At 40.0% G+C, this 16937-nt stretch overlaps 1 protein-coding gene across 4 annotated transcripts in view; it reads right to left on the minus strand.

Moving 5' to 3' along the window:
• The window catches only part of TBC1D9 (TBC1 domain family member 9), a 49651-nt gene extending 33030 nt beyond the window's left edge, over positions 1 to 16621 (minus strand). For all 4 annotated transcript variants that reach the window (XM_058838436.1, XM_058838437.1, XM_058838435.1 and 1 more), the window contains exons 1-2: positions 16174 to 16621; positions 1925 to 2035 (exon numbers count right to left, since the gene is read on the minus strand). In XM_058838436.1, the coding sequence (XP_058694419.1) occupies positions 1925 to 2035; positions 16174 to 16300 (238 nt within the window). In that variant the 5' untranslated portion in view covers positions 16301 to 16621. The remainder of the gene's footprint in view (positions 1 to 1924; positions 2036 to 16173) is intronic.
• Positions 16622 to 16937: the final 316 nt, after the last annotated feature.

Genomic DNA, 16937 nt, shown 5'->3' on the forward strand with positions numbered 1-16937 from the left:
CAGCTGTCCCCCTTTAAGTTTTTGGAAGGAGATAGTTACCAATTGCTGTGCACTGACATCTGGATGATAATAAATATACAGGCAAGTACTTTTGCCATTCTTTCTCTTCTGATACGCATGGAAAGCTGACATGCATTACTTATGGTCATAGCAGAGTAGATGACAGTAAAAATCATGCTGTTAAATGCAGATTTGGGAACAAACTTCATAACATTGACAACTTTGCTAATATCTGGTTTTAATATTAGCTCTCACTAAAGCTAAATAATATGAATTTTAAAATCTTTAGGGAGTTAGTACTAACAGGTGTAGAAGGGAAAAAGGTTGTTTGAACTGATGCCTTCTTTAAAGTTTGCTGCAATCAAAAACAGTAAGAAATAACTGTGCTAATAAGAGCTATTAGCAAAACTTCCTGTTGGATTCAGAAGGTGACACAGCTTTGATATCACCTTTGCCAAACACAGAAGTCATATGCTCCTAAGAACAGAGCCTGGTTTGAACTAAAGTTATCGTATCGATAGCAAACCTTCATCTGTTCTTCCTTCTCTTCTCCTCCCAAGAGGGTATTTGTCTGGAGGAAAAGCTATCCAAATAATCCAAATGTCGAATTTAGATTGGGAGAATGGGCACTAGTGAAGTGTTAGTTGACACAGTTAGTCAGGAAGACTATAGCATCATTAACCAGTATTTTTGAATGTCAGGCATCAGTGGGGGTACTGGAGGTTACCAGGCCATTAAAGAAATGATAGGTGTGTATGCACATCTCCATTTGTTCTCTCCTCTCAATTCTTTTTCAAATTAACAGTTTTGGCTGTTGGCCAAAACTTTGTTGCCAGTGAAACTTTTGAGCTGGAGGAGGTGCACTGAGAAGTTTCCATTTGCTAAGACTGAAAAGCAATACTATGAAACTAATGATCTGACCTGACAAGCTTGACCAGTCCAAGCTAAATGACCTGGGTTTTCTGCATTTAACTCCAGACACTATTTTCAGAGACAGCAGACAGAACCAGAGACTAACTCCATTCTGTTTCATGTTACTTGCAATAGGTACCTGACTACAGAAATAAGTATTTGGTAAAAGATCTGATACATGCAAAAATCCTATTTAATATACAAAAATATCAACTCAACTGTTTTCACTACTATAATGACAAAAGGAGCAGTCTTACTGCTAGATCTGTCCAAGCTGGAGCGTTAAAGACCAAAATTCTTAAAGGTTGTTGCATCTGTGTAGGAACAAACACTTCTGTAGTTAACTTTAACCTAGCTACCATCTTGCTGAATACTAACTACATCATATTTAGAAAGAACACACACTGCCTAAAATAAATATCCAGGAGGCAGGGCATCCCTGGGATGTAGATGGTATTTATCCCGGAGGAGACAGGATATGTCTCACTGTTTGCTACTCAGTATTCACACGAGTGCTAGGGCTGCACTTTCTTCCTGGTTACCATACCAAGGGAAGCCAGGTGCCCTGTATGAGTAACTGGGGTGCTATAATACAGGTACTCCTCCCACCATCCTCTTTAAAGACACCCCATCACCCAGAAATGCTGCTTAGAAGTGCTGTAGGAGTGAGTCCTGGGCACCGAGAAGAGCATGCAAGAAGGAGGGATGGGTACTGCTGGTCTGGAAACACAGCTGCGAGAAGAAAAGTGGGAAATAGAGATGTTTCGTGCCTGCTCCATGACCGTTTCTGGCTTAATTCAGTCATTGTGCATAACATACCCCTCCATGCTGGCATTCAAAATCTGACTATCAGAAACTCTGGTGCCACTGAATTTTACCACTACAGCAGGTTTTCATCCATTTGTTTGTCCTGGGATAACTGTGTTCAGCAGGAAGGATGCTCTCTTATTATACTATGTGACACAGTATCCAGGAAGAATAAAAATCCACATGTCAGTGCATTTGTGCTTACCACAGGCAATGGTCCAGTAGACCAAGGAGTCTGGTGTTTGGTAGAGGATTCGATATGGTGCCACTCTGGCACTGGAGTCCAACACAACATCAAGAGTACCGACAAGGAGACCTATGGAAGAGGAAATTCTGATGAATACACCGTGACGGTATGTCATCCTGAGAATCAAGCCTTTCGATATTGTTTTCATAATTTCCAGCCACTTTCCCAGGAAAGTAACTATAAACATAGGTGTTTATACATTCCATTAAAGATATGCCTTTTGATGGACGTCTCTCACGGCCAGTGAGGTAGGGAAGGTATTAACCTGACTATCGAATCCCTGGTCGTGGTTGAAAACCTAAAAATAATGAAAGAACAAATAAACATTTCTTCTTCTTTCACCACACCTCGAGCTGGGTCCATGTGACTCATTTCGTGTCCGACAGTGACAATGGTAAATTCAAGACCCCACAGGAGAGGGATTTGCAGTCCCTCCCCATTCCATTTCACCCTCCACAGCAAAATGCAGATCTACATATTCATCCTCACGCTTGTTGTCTCATGCTGTGAAGAGGAAGAGTAATTTAAAAGGGAAATATCTTCAGCTTAAACAAGACTTCAACTCTTTTAACATACATAAATGCTAGCATAAATACAGGCAAATTGAAGCAAAGCAGGAGGTAGTTTTTTATAAAATATGTGTTATAAAATCATGTTTAAAAGTTGATTAGTTCTTTCCTGTCTTTCATATAATGCTGGAGCCCTCAGCAGTAAAAACCTACCAACTACAAACCCTCCTGCAACACCAACAAGAAATCCCAGACAATACACCTCATAAAGGTTCAAAACTTGAATGTCAGCTAGGTAAAACTAAAGTCTTCCAACAAAAATAATTGTGCTACTTTACAGTCTGATTATTTAGGGTATGAAGGATAAAAATGCCTTAAGAGTCAAGCTGTTTTTCAGATGAAAGGATACTGAGGAAAGACAAAGCCATACTGTTTTCCAGAAGTAGCTTTGAAAATTCTTTGCTATGGAAAGAGCCACCAACAGTCACATACCAAAAGCTACCATTAACTCCTAACTATATTTCCACAAATCCTATTTTTATAATAAACTACACATAAAACAAAACTCTAAGCCCCCAAACTCTCTGCAAGAAGAGAAAATTTATTTTAAAAAATAAACTAAAATTTAGTTTTATTTTAACTAATATATTAGTTAAAAAATTATTTTTAAACTGTGTAAAAGTTTTCCCCCTTTTCAGCTCCACATGGAATGTTCATCTCCCCTGCAGCAATGTCATATTTAAATTTTCACATTGAAGTTCTCAGCAAATTGTTTCAACTGTTTGAAAAAAAATTTGAAATATATAAACAACAAATGGATGAACTTTCACAGATTGTTTTTTGGTGAAAATATTCATTGGAGTAGAAATTAGGGTTTTTTTCTAAACAGTTGAAATAAACTGCATGCACCAAAACCACTTTAAAACTCTCTTGTTAAAGTTCTCTTCTCCTTTCAAGTCTCACATGTGCATTTTTTACTGTTATAGTTTTATTAGTTCCTCATTTTGCTGTTGTAACTGGTATACACAATACTGGTTCCCTTGCTGTTCTTCTTTCTGATTTGTGCCGTGCATCGTAAAGATATAAAAGCAGTACCCCTTTTCCATTTCGGTAGATCCCTCAAATCTGAACTTAAACTGATACTAAGAAATACCCCACCTATCAGTGATTTTGTATTTCCCCCATTCTCTTTTATTTTGTTTTAAACAGATCTTCTCAGGTCAGATCAACTGTTATCTTTCTGAATGATGAACTAACATGCACCACCTTCTTAATCCAAGAATTCTGCAACACATGAGAAACAAGCCTGGGCACAGCATCAGGGGTGAGGTGTGCTAAAAAGCTGACAATTACAGAATACAAACACAAAATATGAATGTAAAATATCCCAGTGTAGACTAGTCTCACTGGCTTTAGTTGCTCCTCATCTCTCACACATTTTGATTACTGGCTGTACACTTACAAGCTGCCTCTGAACATTCTCCACCACCCATCCTAGATATAACCTGGCTCCATTCAAACTCAGGAGAATGAAGTAGGTTAAATGTACCTTTAATTATTTTTATTTTTCTTTCCATCTGAGCTTCATAAATGCAGTATAGCCCTGGCCCAGAAAGCACATGTCACTTCAACCAAGGGTAAAAACCTCAAACACGTAAAGCTGCCAGTACTGCTCAACTGGAGTGGGGACCAAGCCAGACAATACACTGTTCCTCATCTGGGTTTGCTGCGAATACAGCAATCTCTTCTTTGTGCTTTTCAGCTTCACATGTCTACTGACAGTAATAAATATGCAATAGGCATGATGTAATATCTAAATAAAGTTGTATGCTGGCCAAATGCAATCTTCTCTGAGATACAAAAACACTGTTCATTTCCTGTATTCTTTAAAAATTTGCTTGTTTCTTTCTTCCTGCTGTCTTTCCAAATTCACTGGCATGTGGGTGGTCTTGCCAAACAATTCTGCCCCTAGTTCTTGGAGCGCTGTAAAAACTGGGATATGCAGGTAAAATCAAGAAGTCAGAACAAACCTACTGATTTGTACAGCAACATCAGCTTCAAAGGAACTTCCCATCCTACCTTCTTCTCCCCTGGATATGGTAGACAGGAGAGGAACATCCCCCTACCCCTGTGTCACCAAACACTGTAAGACAGAGCAATGTATTTAAGAAATGTGGAGAGCACTATGAAAAGAAAACCACCAACAAAATAAGAAGCCAGCAGTGACTGAAACAACAGATGGGAGGTAGGAAAGGAAAGGAAACAAAGAATACTTTCCAACGGTGGAGTATGTAGGAGTTGGTATGGGGCTTTTCAGTAAATAGGTTGAAAAAATAACCATGTAGTGAGGAGGTTAAAGGAAGAAAATTGACAGAATTCCAGATTGCATGGAAATTCAAATCCAAGCTTACCAAGACAATTGCAACTGACAGTTTATCAGTAACATTTTACTTTTATCATGCAATAGCTGTTTTTACAGATGATACGTGTGATATTAAAAAAAAAGTATATTTTTGTAACATGAAAACTCATGCAATCATGAAGCTGCACCTGCTTGCTCTCCTTCATGAACTGCTCCTTTTTGTGTTGTTAGGTCAGTGTTGGTTGTTTTGGGTTTGGTATTTGTTGTTTGGTTGGGTGTTTTTGCAATGCAGACATGTGATGCAACCAGACTGAAATCACAGCTATTCATACCGATAATCTGAGGATTTTCTACATGAAGTAGAAATGAAAATTTAAAAAAAAAAAAAAAAAAAGGAGAATTTTAGTACTGTTTTAATACTGTTCATTAGTTCATTAATTCTTCATGTAGCAAGTACCTTTTCAGACACGATTAAGTAACTGAGTTTCTATAGAAACAGAACAGGCAACAAAGAATCATATTCCTTATTTTAGATTGGCCCTTGGGCAAGAGCCAGTGAATTACCCTGGCATCAAACCACATGACTATACCAATTGCAAATTTTTTTCCCATTCTTTCATCAGGTTTCTGACTGCATAATGAAATAAGGGGAGAAATTTCCAGTGTACGAATACTAAATCTGCAAGCCCTTGTTGAAGCAAGAGGTTTTCATGAGAGGAAGTTTAAAGCACACGGTATAATTTGTAGGATTAGCATCTGGCTAATTGATGGGAGCCCCAATCCTGAAGGCACTCAAGTATGGGTAACCATTTATGTATGAACAGTCCTATCACATACACGTGCCAAATTTCTAAAGCAACCATACCTATACATGGGCCAGGAGGGAAAAAGAGAGGGATAATGCCTTCACTTTGCTTGATTCAACTTTTTAATAAAGTCAGGTTCCTCTTTTGCAAACTTGAATTCTAAAGCAAAGGTCCAGAAGATTGACCAGTATTCTCTTTCTTTTCTGGCATAGGCAAAAAACATAGGCATTAGCAGAGGAAAAATAATGATATATAATATCTGGAACCAGGGAATACAAAGCCACAACTGGCTGAGGCCTTGGCCCTCATGCTCTTGCATGATGCTCTTGCATCGTGTTGCTGGAAGGACATATAATGCACTAGAGGGAATTACTGGAAAAGAGGTTCAGTTACTCAATGCACTTTGTGCTGAAGGAAGAAATCACACTACATTTTACTTCTTTGACTACATTCAGTGGTGGCTCACATTTAATCATAAACTGGAGGGGGAGCCTATAACTGTTGCAGAAAGTACAGATTAGTAGTCTTTATTCATTAATTAATTTCTGTTGTGCTCTACTTGTATCCTTACAACAGCAATCAATTTTCAACGTGTTTTGTTTGCTAGAAGGGATTATGACCACATGAAGCCTGACCTCCTCCATAACACAGACCCCCTTCACAAATTATTCCTATCTCACCAAAGGGCATTTCTCAGAAAGGTAGGTCATCTTGGTTTGAAAACTAAGCCAATAGCTTCAGCCAGTTGAGATTCTTCCAAGCACCACTGCAGTCCTTGATACTTGGAGACCAGTATTCCAGATGGCTTACAGTCTAGACTGATTACAAACTACCCACAAACAGTAATCAAATCAAGCAAAGACCTGTAGAAATCAACCTGGTACATTTTAAGCATGCATACCTCAGAGTACATAGAGTCGAATACCTGTTGTAAATCACAACATCTGTGACTATTTGGATATCCATGGCACAGATCTTTGCTGCAGGAATATTTCTCTCTCTTTTCTTTCTTTTACCTTTCATAATAATTTGCAAGTGTCTTTGTAAAATATCAGTTACTGGTGCTTTTAAAGAAAAAGCAAGTTTATGCACGGTACACATGAACAAACTCTTTATTAGCAAAGGATTTTCTTATGACAAACCTCTTCCACAGAAAGCCATGTTCTCAATTAAAAAAATAAAGACTAAGTATTCTTTATCACCCTTCTACAGTGCCCCTCACAGCAATATAATATTTGAGAGCTTTTGTGCTTTACCTGTTCAAAGTAGATTGGATTAGATATTCAAGAGCGAGGATCTGGATGATACATTGCCTCTAGTGCACATCATTAAAACACTGGAGCCAACAAATTACAATAAATAATGACACTTCAAAGCTTAAGAATTACCAGCAGCCATGGCTTTGTTATACAGCAAGCACCAAAAAGCTTGGGATGGTATCAGACAGTAATGCTTCCTAGTCATCTCTAACTAACCTCGGAGTAGAGGTGCTTTCAGCACACACCAGGGACCTGTGACACATCCATTCTTCCGTGACACAGGCAACTTATGTCATACCTTGCCTCGAGCTGAAGGGCCACTGACTGCTGTGCCCTCCCTTCGCCCAGCTTGCCAGAGTACAAACATGTTATTCACATGGCTCCCGGGAGAAGAGCCCTGCCCAGCCTCATCCTCCTTCCAGTTTGACATGAATCCATACCTCAAAATACCTTTTTTTAGAAGATTTTTATCTAAAAATGTCTAAACAAAGAGCATACATGCTTTTAGCACACAGAGTAAATACAAAATAATACCTTTCAAAAGAACTGAGATGTAATACAGGTCAGACTGTGACTCTTGGAGTCAAGCTCATGAGCTATCACTCAGTCTCATGGATGTCAACAGCCAATTTGTGTAGGAGCTCAACACAACCAGGAAAACTTTGAATGTCACATGTCACAAGCAAGAATTTTTCAAAACAGGCCCTGTGACATTCCAATGCTGAATCAAAAACATACTGCTTAAAAGGTTGTCAGTAAAGTGTGCTGATGACTCCTCTTCCCACTAAAGTGAGGTGGACACATCAGGAGCTCCTGTCATAAACCTGAAACACCCACGGCACCTATTTAGATTGTAGATGTCAGCTGATTTCCAAGAAAGCTTCAATCAATAGGGTTGATTTTAAGCCATATTTACACTGTGAGTATTCAGTTTTATATTGATTTAATGGACAATGAATAAACTCTTCCTAAAGTTTAAGTGTTCCTTCCTGACCTATAAAATCAGTTACTCCTAGCAACACATAACTAAAGCATACAGCACAAGGTATTGTTTTTCATAGTAACGGTAATGAATCATCACTCTTCCATTCCTTCCCAAGTCAGTTTATGTGATTAGTTCTCTCATTTATTATTACAGGATGGGATCATCCCATTACTTGTCTGTCAAAACCCAACCTAGAGCAACAACCTGAACTCCACAGGTAATAGTACAGACAAATCCTTTTGTCTGGGGGAGGGTCAATTCTACTTGATTTAATTTCACAGGAAAGCCTATATAAATTGAAAATATTATACACCACACAAAAATAATTGAGTGTTAAACCTCCAATACTGGCAATAATACCCACAAAAGTAAGAATATAACCCCTTCATTTTGAACACTGCCCTCAATACTTCATGAAGGGCTACACTTTTTTAATAGGTGTTCATTCATATAAATGAAGCTAAAATGACCTCTAAATGACTTATTTCCTGTCTTCTCATGTGACTTATATAGGCATCTAATGTGGTATCAAGAAAACCAAATTCTTCCTCTGAACTTATGACAATATTCTTTAATCAACCAAGAAATTAATATTTATATCTATTTCTTAAATAGATGTATTTCTTAAATAATTAAGAAATTTGGATTTGTTACATTTTCCCCAATGTCTGCCTTTGCTGCTCTCTCTTCCTCTGAACACAGTTCTATAGAGCACTGATTTATCCAGACACTCTTTCCTTTGCCCAGGAGTTTTCAAACATGCTCAGTGAAACTGATTCTGAGGAAGAATTGTCACTACTGACATTGAGTAAGAAAGGAACAAAACCAGTACTTACTTTTTCTGCCTTCAGGCTGATGAAATGAGAGAAGACTGAAAAACTAACCACTAATATTTAAAAAAAAAAGCTTGGGAAGGGTCAATGTGATATCTGTCTTGATTATCAAGGGATAAAGCAGCAACAAACAATAAAGCTTTCATCTGCCCTTCAAGTTTAACACTTGTGATTGAATCAGATTATCTTCCAAATATGTTAATTTAAAAGGGATCAGCTGTTCTTGTCAAGGCGTCTGAACAACTCATGACCATCGCTGTAAAAAATCTGTATCTTGAAGCTAAATCTGGTTGGGTTGAGACTTTCAGCTTTTACAACCTTTTGTAACTTCTGCTAAGCTGAAGCACACAAAAAGAGATGAGCACTGACTGGACATGCCACAGTTACAAGTACATGAAGGCTTACAACACAGAGAAAACTGATATTTAGACAAAACCCCAAGCAACTTATCTCACACTACTGAAAAAATAAATTTTATACTACATATCAGTCACACCAGATTATATGAGATTATGGAGAAACAGTGAGAAAAATATAGATGAAGTTATCATATGCCTTCTAGGTGTGATACAAATAATGACTCATAAGTTTGTAAAAAAAAAAACTTCGGAAAAGCATAATCAAGTATCACAGACCAAAACAGCAGAGAAGTCCCTGAACTTCACTCACAACTAATTATTTTTAAGTATCCCAGTCTGTCAGAGTAGCATAAGCAAATTTAATAGATTTCATCCAAAAGGAAAATTTAAAACTGTATCTGCATCAACATAAGATTCAGATAAACTGTGTAAGATGAAAGAACGAATCAAGTAAGCATAAGAAAATTAAGAAAAAAAACCCAACAAAATGCAACAAAACAGAAAAAAACCTCTGAGCATCACCACTGCCAACCTAAGAAAAATTACTGTAAACTGAATCAATTAAATCAATTTCTTGGACTGAAGTGGGCACAGTAAACTCAGCTTGAGCTCAGAAGGAACAGTCCTGAAGCATGATGAAATACAAGCTAAATCTGAAAAGAAGCAATAGCTTCAGAAGAAGATAATTTTAAATTCTCATAGTTCTTACTGAATACCTGCAGATAGATCAGATTTCATAAGTTATCAGAGGAGGCACTTTATCCAGGAAATGAACAATGCTGACCAGAAGGTCCCAGTATCTCTGGCTGATAAAATACTGGAAAAAGCAAAGGGAAGAACAAGACAATGAGGAAAGAACAGTAAAATCCAAAACATTAAAACTGCACTAGCTGAAACTAAGATTACTGCTGTGGTAGAAATTCAAACTGGCCTATCTGGAAACGTTAGGAAAAAAATAATCACAAATCCAACATAGAAAATACAACCTTCTTTGGAATGAAAACAAATGGAAATATTTGGAAGAAATCCTCTAGAACCTAAGATCACCTAAGCACCAGACTTAAAATCAAAATGAAAATGTAATTTCTGAATATCAACATTGATCAGACAACAGAAGTATGATCAATGGTCAACAAGATAAAGAAAATTAAGATTTCAGTCAAATGCTCACAGCCCTTTATACTCATTGTATCATCATACTTCAGCAAAATCAATGGCAGAGACAACTCCTGTCTGTTACAAGAAAAGCCATATGAAGTGTGATACTGTGAAGGATAAAAACAAGTAGATTCTGTCTATACCAAATATTTACAAGACATACTGTTTGAGAATACACATGTTCAAATTAAGTTCCAAAGACATTTGAGTATATGCTAGCATACTTCGTGGAATCTTTTTCTGTTCTGCAGGAATCTATTAAGGGCCCGAACCTCTGTGAAATATGATAAATTCTTACAAGGATGCATAACTGGACAGCGAGTGAAGTGATGTAAATATGGAAGCTGATGTGAAGAAGTGCTACTACTTCTACACCTTCCACTGTGGGACCAAAGAACAATAACAAAAACCCTGTAAGCAATACAAACTCTGGTATAATGCAGACAATTAGTAAGTGGCCTAGACACTGATTGCTTAATATTTTGTGATCCTGTGCAACATTTCCAAGAGGGTTTTCTACAAACATCTCAGGAGATCTCAGGAGAAATAGCAGGCTACCCTGGGATTCCACATGTCAAACAGTAACATTATTTTAAAAGCAAAAATGGCAAAAGGCAGCTCAGCTCAGCAGCCTGGATGGGCCACACTACTCACAGTGTAGGAGATACAGTATCATTCAATGAAAGTCTTTTACCAAGAAATATTAGAGCAGACAGGAGAGAATGCAAAGCTACACCAAGCAACATCTCAGGCACTGTGCTGTGCCTCTAGAGCCAACGGTGTCCTGCTGCAAGAGCTGGAGACAGAGAGATGGAAGTGAGGCAGAGGAAGTGATTGAGGAAATGGGAAAAGCATCTGGGAATTCAACAGAAAGACTCTGAGTCAGTCTGAGGAATCAAACACCAATTCAACTGTAGACATCTGCATGTTCCTTGAAGTGGAAATGCACTGGTGTGGAGAAGTAAACACACCCACAGAAGATCCTAATGAGCAGCTCAGAGCATCAGAGTAGATTTGGTGTACCGACAAATGAAAGCAGAGCAGAAGAGACCAGCTTCCATTCTGTGTGCCAAAACAATCATGGAAAGCCAATGGATAGGCTGTCCACCTCCATCCATTACGCAAATTGCATACATTTTGATAAATAGCGTATTTCAAGTATCAGAAAGCACATGCTTTCTACTCAAGTCTGACATGCAAAATCTGAACCATTTGAGTTAACGAGGGCAGAACATGTCAAGATTGTTAAAACATGGACCATACTTTGTTCAGCCATATGATCAACTGGCCAAAAGCTTCTCTGAATCTTAAGCATAAACAGGTTTTCAAGTAATCTCTTCTTCAAGTCTCTGAACTGAGGGGCTGCAAAACAGAATCTTAGCTCCAAATGTGAAATACTGTGTTGTCCAGCAAGGCTGCAGAAAAGTCTTTCAAGTTAGAACATTGTCACAGTATTAAAAATGATATTAGATCTGACATTAATATGTCACAACAGCCACCCAAGCTCAGAATCTCTCCTTTTTGCCTTTCCCTTGTGGAAATTAAATGACAACTCCTTTTGCAAAAATATCTGGGGAGAAGTAGTATTTCATCAGATCCTTTTATCACCAGAAGTCAGCAAATTTCCATCTGCTGTCTTCTGTTTAAACATTTGAATCATTCTTTGCAACATCACATGGACTTAAAACTCCTACTGCATCTCTCACACAGGCACTGTCCCAGCTGTAAGTATATATACCCTTTTTGCAAAATAATTTATGTCTAAAAACAGTTCTTGCTAAGAACAACTTATTTCCCTTGGGATTCAAAGATCTCTCAACAACATTTTAAACAAAGTCACTTAGAATTTCATCTCTACTTCACACACACAAATGTAAGGGCCAAAAGGAGCACAGTAGCCACCAGCTAACTGAACCACTCCCTTTAAGCTCCAAGTGAATAGACTGCTCTGCTATCCATTACCAGGAACAATAATTCCTTACTACAATGTCTCAAAGTAGAAGAATTTGGCAAGTAATTTAACACAGTATAGAAGAAAGCATTTAAGAGACATTTAAAAACCTATTTGTTGCATCTGAATGCAAGATACACTTAATAACATGAGCCTTTTAGTTGTTTATAAAGTTTATGACAAGTTCAAGATCTTTACATCCATAAAAGTAATACCACCACACACAACACAGTGTCCAAATGATAATAGAAATCTGGGATCATGTTCTGTCCAAAGGCCTCTGCTACAGCTGATGCAGGCTACTGTGTAAATAAATACACCACATTCCTGCGGAGAAGGAATTATTTCATACAGGCCAAACTACCAGGCTGTCTAGGGAAGCAAGGAGGATATGAGGAAAGAAAATACCTTATTCCCTGTTGGTGAACAAAAGGAAGATAAAACACCTGACTACGGGTCACACAGAAGCAAAATATGGGCATGGCATTATGTGCTAGGCATTAAACAATTTAATTACAGAGAAAGCTCATCAAACATCAAATACTTTTAAAGCAGAAAAGTACATTTTTTTGGTCTTGTCCTGGAAGATTAATTCAGTGATGCAAGATAATGTGAGTTTGCAGACCAGCTATGAAAATCCAATTTAAAATCCAATTAACAATCTTTCCTATTTTCTTCTTGTTAAAAATGAAAATAAAGCCCAAACAACCCTTCACTTAAGGCATGCCTACAAAGAAAAGTCCCACTGATGTGACTAGTACTGACATCAACACAATAATTTAAACAAGTCCAGACCCTAATTCAGTATAAAAATGGATCCACGCTGCTTATCAGAAAAGCTGTATCTCTGAAGTAAACTATTGATCTAATATACCATTTAGCAGAGATTACTTCTAGGGGCTCGATAATCAGCACTGCCCTAACACATTACAATATCATCATTCTCCAAACTTGTTACAATACAATATAGTGGAGAAAATGTCTCCAATGTCCAAACAAGTATTTAAATAAGAGTCTCTCTGTTCAACTGTTATATAAACCACTAAGACAAGAGAAACAGTGTAGAAAGGGTGGATTTTTCATACCTTCACCCAATGTTACTGATACTCCTTTTCCTGCAAAGCACTGAAGCACTCAGAGTGGATCCAGGAGAACAGGTAACTTGAGTACTGTTCTTCTGCTCCATCACAAAGACAACAAGAAGTACTTTCACCCATCCCCTAAACTACATAAAATGCTTGGCTTTAGACTGAGACATGCCAAAAGGAGTTTGCCACAGTTGGAGAGAAGGGCATTACACTTAACCCTGATCACTTTGCTGATGACAGTTTTACAGCAAACCTAGATTTGAGGGAAATGCCAGAGAATCAATGCTTCTCATTGTCTAGCCACTGCTTAAGTTACATGGTGAAGCCATCTAATGTCATCATACCCACAGTCTAATCAATTTGAAAATCAATTCTCATTCTACAATTCAAGACAAACTACTTCAAAAGTCAATAATGAGGGATCACAAGCCAGCAAAAGTTAGATCAGAAAAAAATAAAAGGACAGCTGTATTTACATCCTCTCTTGCAAATATAACTTGAGATCAGCCCTAGCACAGTTAAAAGTCTTGTAAACAATATTTCTAGTCAACTTCAAGGACATAGAAATTGGTTTCCCACAGAGCAACAAGGCTGAATTTTGTACTATATTAAATACGGTGGGGGGCTAACTTCTTAGAATATATCTGAGCAAATTTCAGTATTATGTCACTACAGAAAGGGTAATTAAGGAGAAAAAAACCCACAACCCACCAACCCAAAAGTTATTTTTTTCCCTGTTACTTTTGACCAGGTAACCTCCACCTTTGTCACAAGATCAGTATCATCTAGAGAGCTTCCAAAGAGTCATCCTAAATGCTATAATTACGACAAATTACCTATCTTGTTTACTGTATCAGCAGACACATTATTTAACTCAGGATCAGCTAGATCCCTCAATACCTTGCTTTTAACCAGTCTTTCTGACCAAGACCAATCCACTAGCTTTCTCCACCTTCTGTGTCCCTCAACTGGCAGACCACAGCTGTTAAAAGAATCAGCAAAAAATTCCAGTATTTCTATGAAAAAAAAATAAATAAACCGAAGTTCCAATTACTGTGCCTGTCACGTTGGGAGTGGCTTGGAGACTACATCCATCCCTCCCTCCCTCCTTCCCTTTCTCTCCCACCTTTTGTTGACACTGTGCCATAAACCCTTGCCATTTTAGCACATGGTCTGATAAATTCCCATACTTTAAATACGGCCAACTCTAATAAATTACTTAGTTACAGGGGTTTGATTAGTTATGGTTTTGGCAACATATTGAAAAAAGTTACAACATTTACCAACCCTTTTCTGTACAAACAAAACCCCTGGAAATGGACTTGTTGCTACTACCTCAATGCCACATCAGCTGCAATTCCAGGCAAAGCACAGACACGAGTAAGAACTACATGGAAAGCAGATTTCAAAATATGTGGAGAATTTCACCTTCTAAATAATACTTACTATACAGACTTCATTCACATACTAAAATAATGGATACAGTATGCAAATATTTAAATTCCAAAAGGCAGGGGGGTAATGCTGAAACAAAGAACTATTTCTCTATTCTGAACTTCTACCAAATGCTGCAGGTTTATCTGGCCTCCACGAAAAAAAGGAATATACATGTATGAATCCTACTTCCATTCAAGAACAAAATCTTTCAAAATGTTTTCTCCATCTGTAAAGTGGTATCACCAGGCTATTATACAGAACCTGCAAGAAGATTTAGGTATGCATGCACTGTGCAAAGAGGTTGAAGAACAGAGCCATAAACTCTCAACCTGTTTCCCCAGTAACTGAGAAATGACTGGAAAATCGATAGCTATCTCAAACCATCTCTAATTCAAAGATAACTAAGTCAGAAAGGTAGAAGAATGTCTTGTCAGACCGTGAAAAGCCAGGGAGCAATCCATGAAAGGAGAGCCTGAAAAGAATTTTTCAGTGAGCAAAGCAGGGAGGAACTTTTGAGGCAAAACACATTTTTATGGATTTGTCAATCCTGTCCACACTTCAAAATATTATTAAAAAATTTTAAAATCTACAGCCAATGTGGAGTGGCTGCTGGTTACTTCCCACACAAGAATGAGATAGTTTATCAACACACAACACTGACTGAAGATCTCAGCAGTCTACATGAAAACACACTTCACAGCAGTGCCTTAGTTTATATTATGAACTGCTTACAAGTCTATAGAGCATTGAAGGGCTGAAGAAACAATCTCTCAGTAAACATGTAGAGGACCTTGAACCAAACACAGATGCAATCCATATGTTTATTTTGCTTAGCCTGAAGTACTAATTGTCATGGAAGTGCATAAAGAAAGCACAGGTTTCAGGAGAATAAGCTTGATTATTCTGTACCAATTCAAGAAGTATCAATGGAAACACCATTGGGTTCTGTACCTCCAATCTCATATAAACACATATACGTTGCCTAAGAAAAGGTGGAAGACCTCGATGAATGTATACGCATAGTATTATTAAGAACCAGGTGAGCATGACCCAACCCTCTACAAAAGCGTCTCCAGCTGCCAGCAGTCGGAAACAAAGCATGCAGGGAAGATACTTCACACGGACATCTGGAGAATACGGATGCCGAAGCAAATCTGTTCGCTTCGTAAATGTGTGAATTACAACACTGTCTTATTTTACGGAACGCGTGCTAAAGATTCAGCAAAAAAAATCCTTCCAGAACCTGGGGCAAGTCACACCCTGATGTATGGAGCCATCGGTCACCCATACAAGGCTCCATCGCGTATATCCGCGTGGGAATCTCGGCGCACTCCACGCGCCTGAGCTCGGGCGGGCGGCAGGATCGGGGAGCGCCGCTGCAGCCGCGCCCCGGCCCCTGAGGGACCCCTGCCCCGGGAACCGCCGAGGGCCCGCCCCGGCCCCGCCGCCGCCGCCCTTACCCGCCAGTCCACCGCCGCCGCCATCGCCGCCGTGCCCCTTCCTCCTCTGCAGGATGAAATAAGGGTTGGCCCGCTCCGTCACCCATAGCGCGTTCGCCAGCAGCACCTCCTCGGGGTTCACCCACATGCTCCCAGCGCGGACAAAAGCAGGCCCGGTGGGCTGAGGGGTGGCTCACGCACGCACCGCCCGCATCAGGCGCCACCATGCCCGGCCGCCGCGGCGGACGGAGCAGCTCCGCGGGCACCGGCGGGCACCGGGCGGAGGCAGCAGCCGCATGGCCCCCGCCGCCTACCCGCGCTCCGCCGGGCGCGGAGAGGCGGCTGCTGCGGCCCGGGGCGGCGGCAGCTCCTGCCGCAGCGGTGACATCAACGCCAGCCCCTTCGCGCTTCCTCTCGCACAAAGCCCGCGGGACCGCCGCGCATCCGCGCCGTGCGCGCCGCCGATCGCTCCGCCCGCCCCTCGGGGAACGCGCTCCGCGCCCCCGCACCTGAGCGCGGGCACGGGCACACCCGCCGCGCGGCCGCGCGCCCAATCGCTCCGCAGGGACACTGCGGGCAAGAGCCGCGGACCGAGAGCCGCCCTGCCCGGGAGGACTCGGGATGCCGGGAGACCACAAGCTGGACCCGAGCCGGCACAGCGCGCTCGCACCCCGGAAAGCCAAACGTGTCCTGCCATCCAAAGCACCGTGGGCAGCAGATGCGGAAGGGGATGCTGCCCCTCTGCTCTGGAGAGGCCCCGCCTGAAGTGCTGCATTCAGCTCTGG

The sequence above is a fragment of the Poecile atricapillus genome, chromosome 4, assembly GCF_030490865.1.
Source record: "Poecile atricapillus isolate bPoeAtr1 chromosome 4, bPoeAtr1.hap1, whole genome shotgun sequence".
In the NCBI taxonomy this organism is placed as follows: Eukaryota; Metazoa; Chordata; class Aves; order Passeriformes; family Paridae; genus Poecile; species Poecile atricapillus.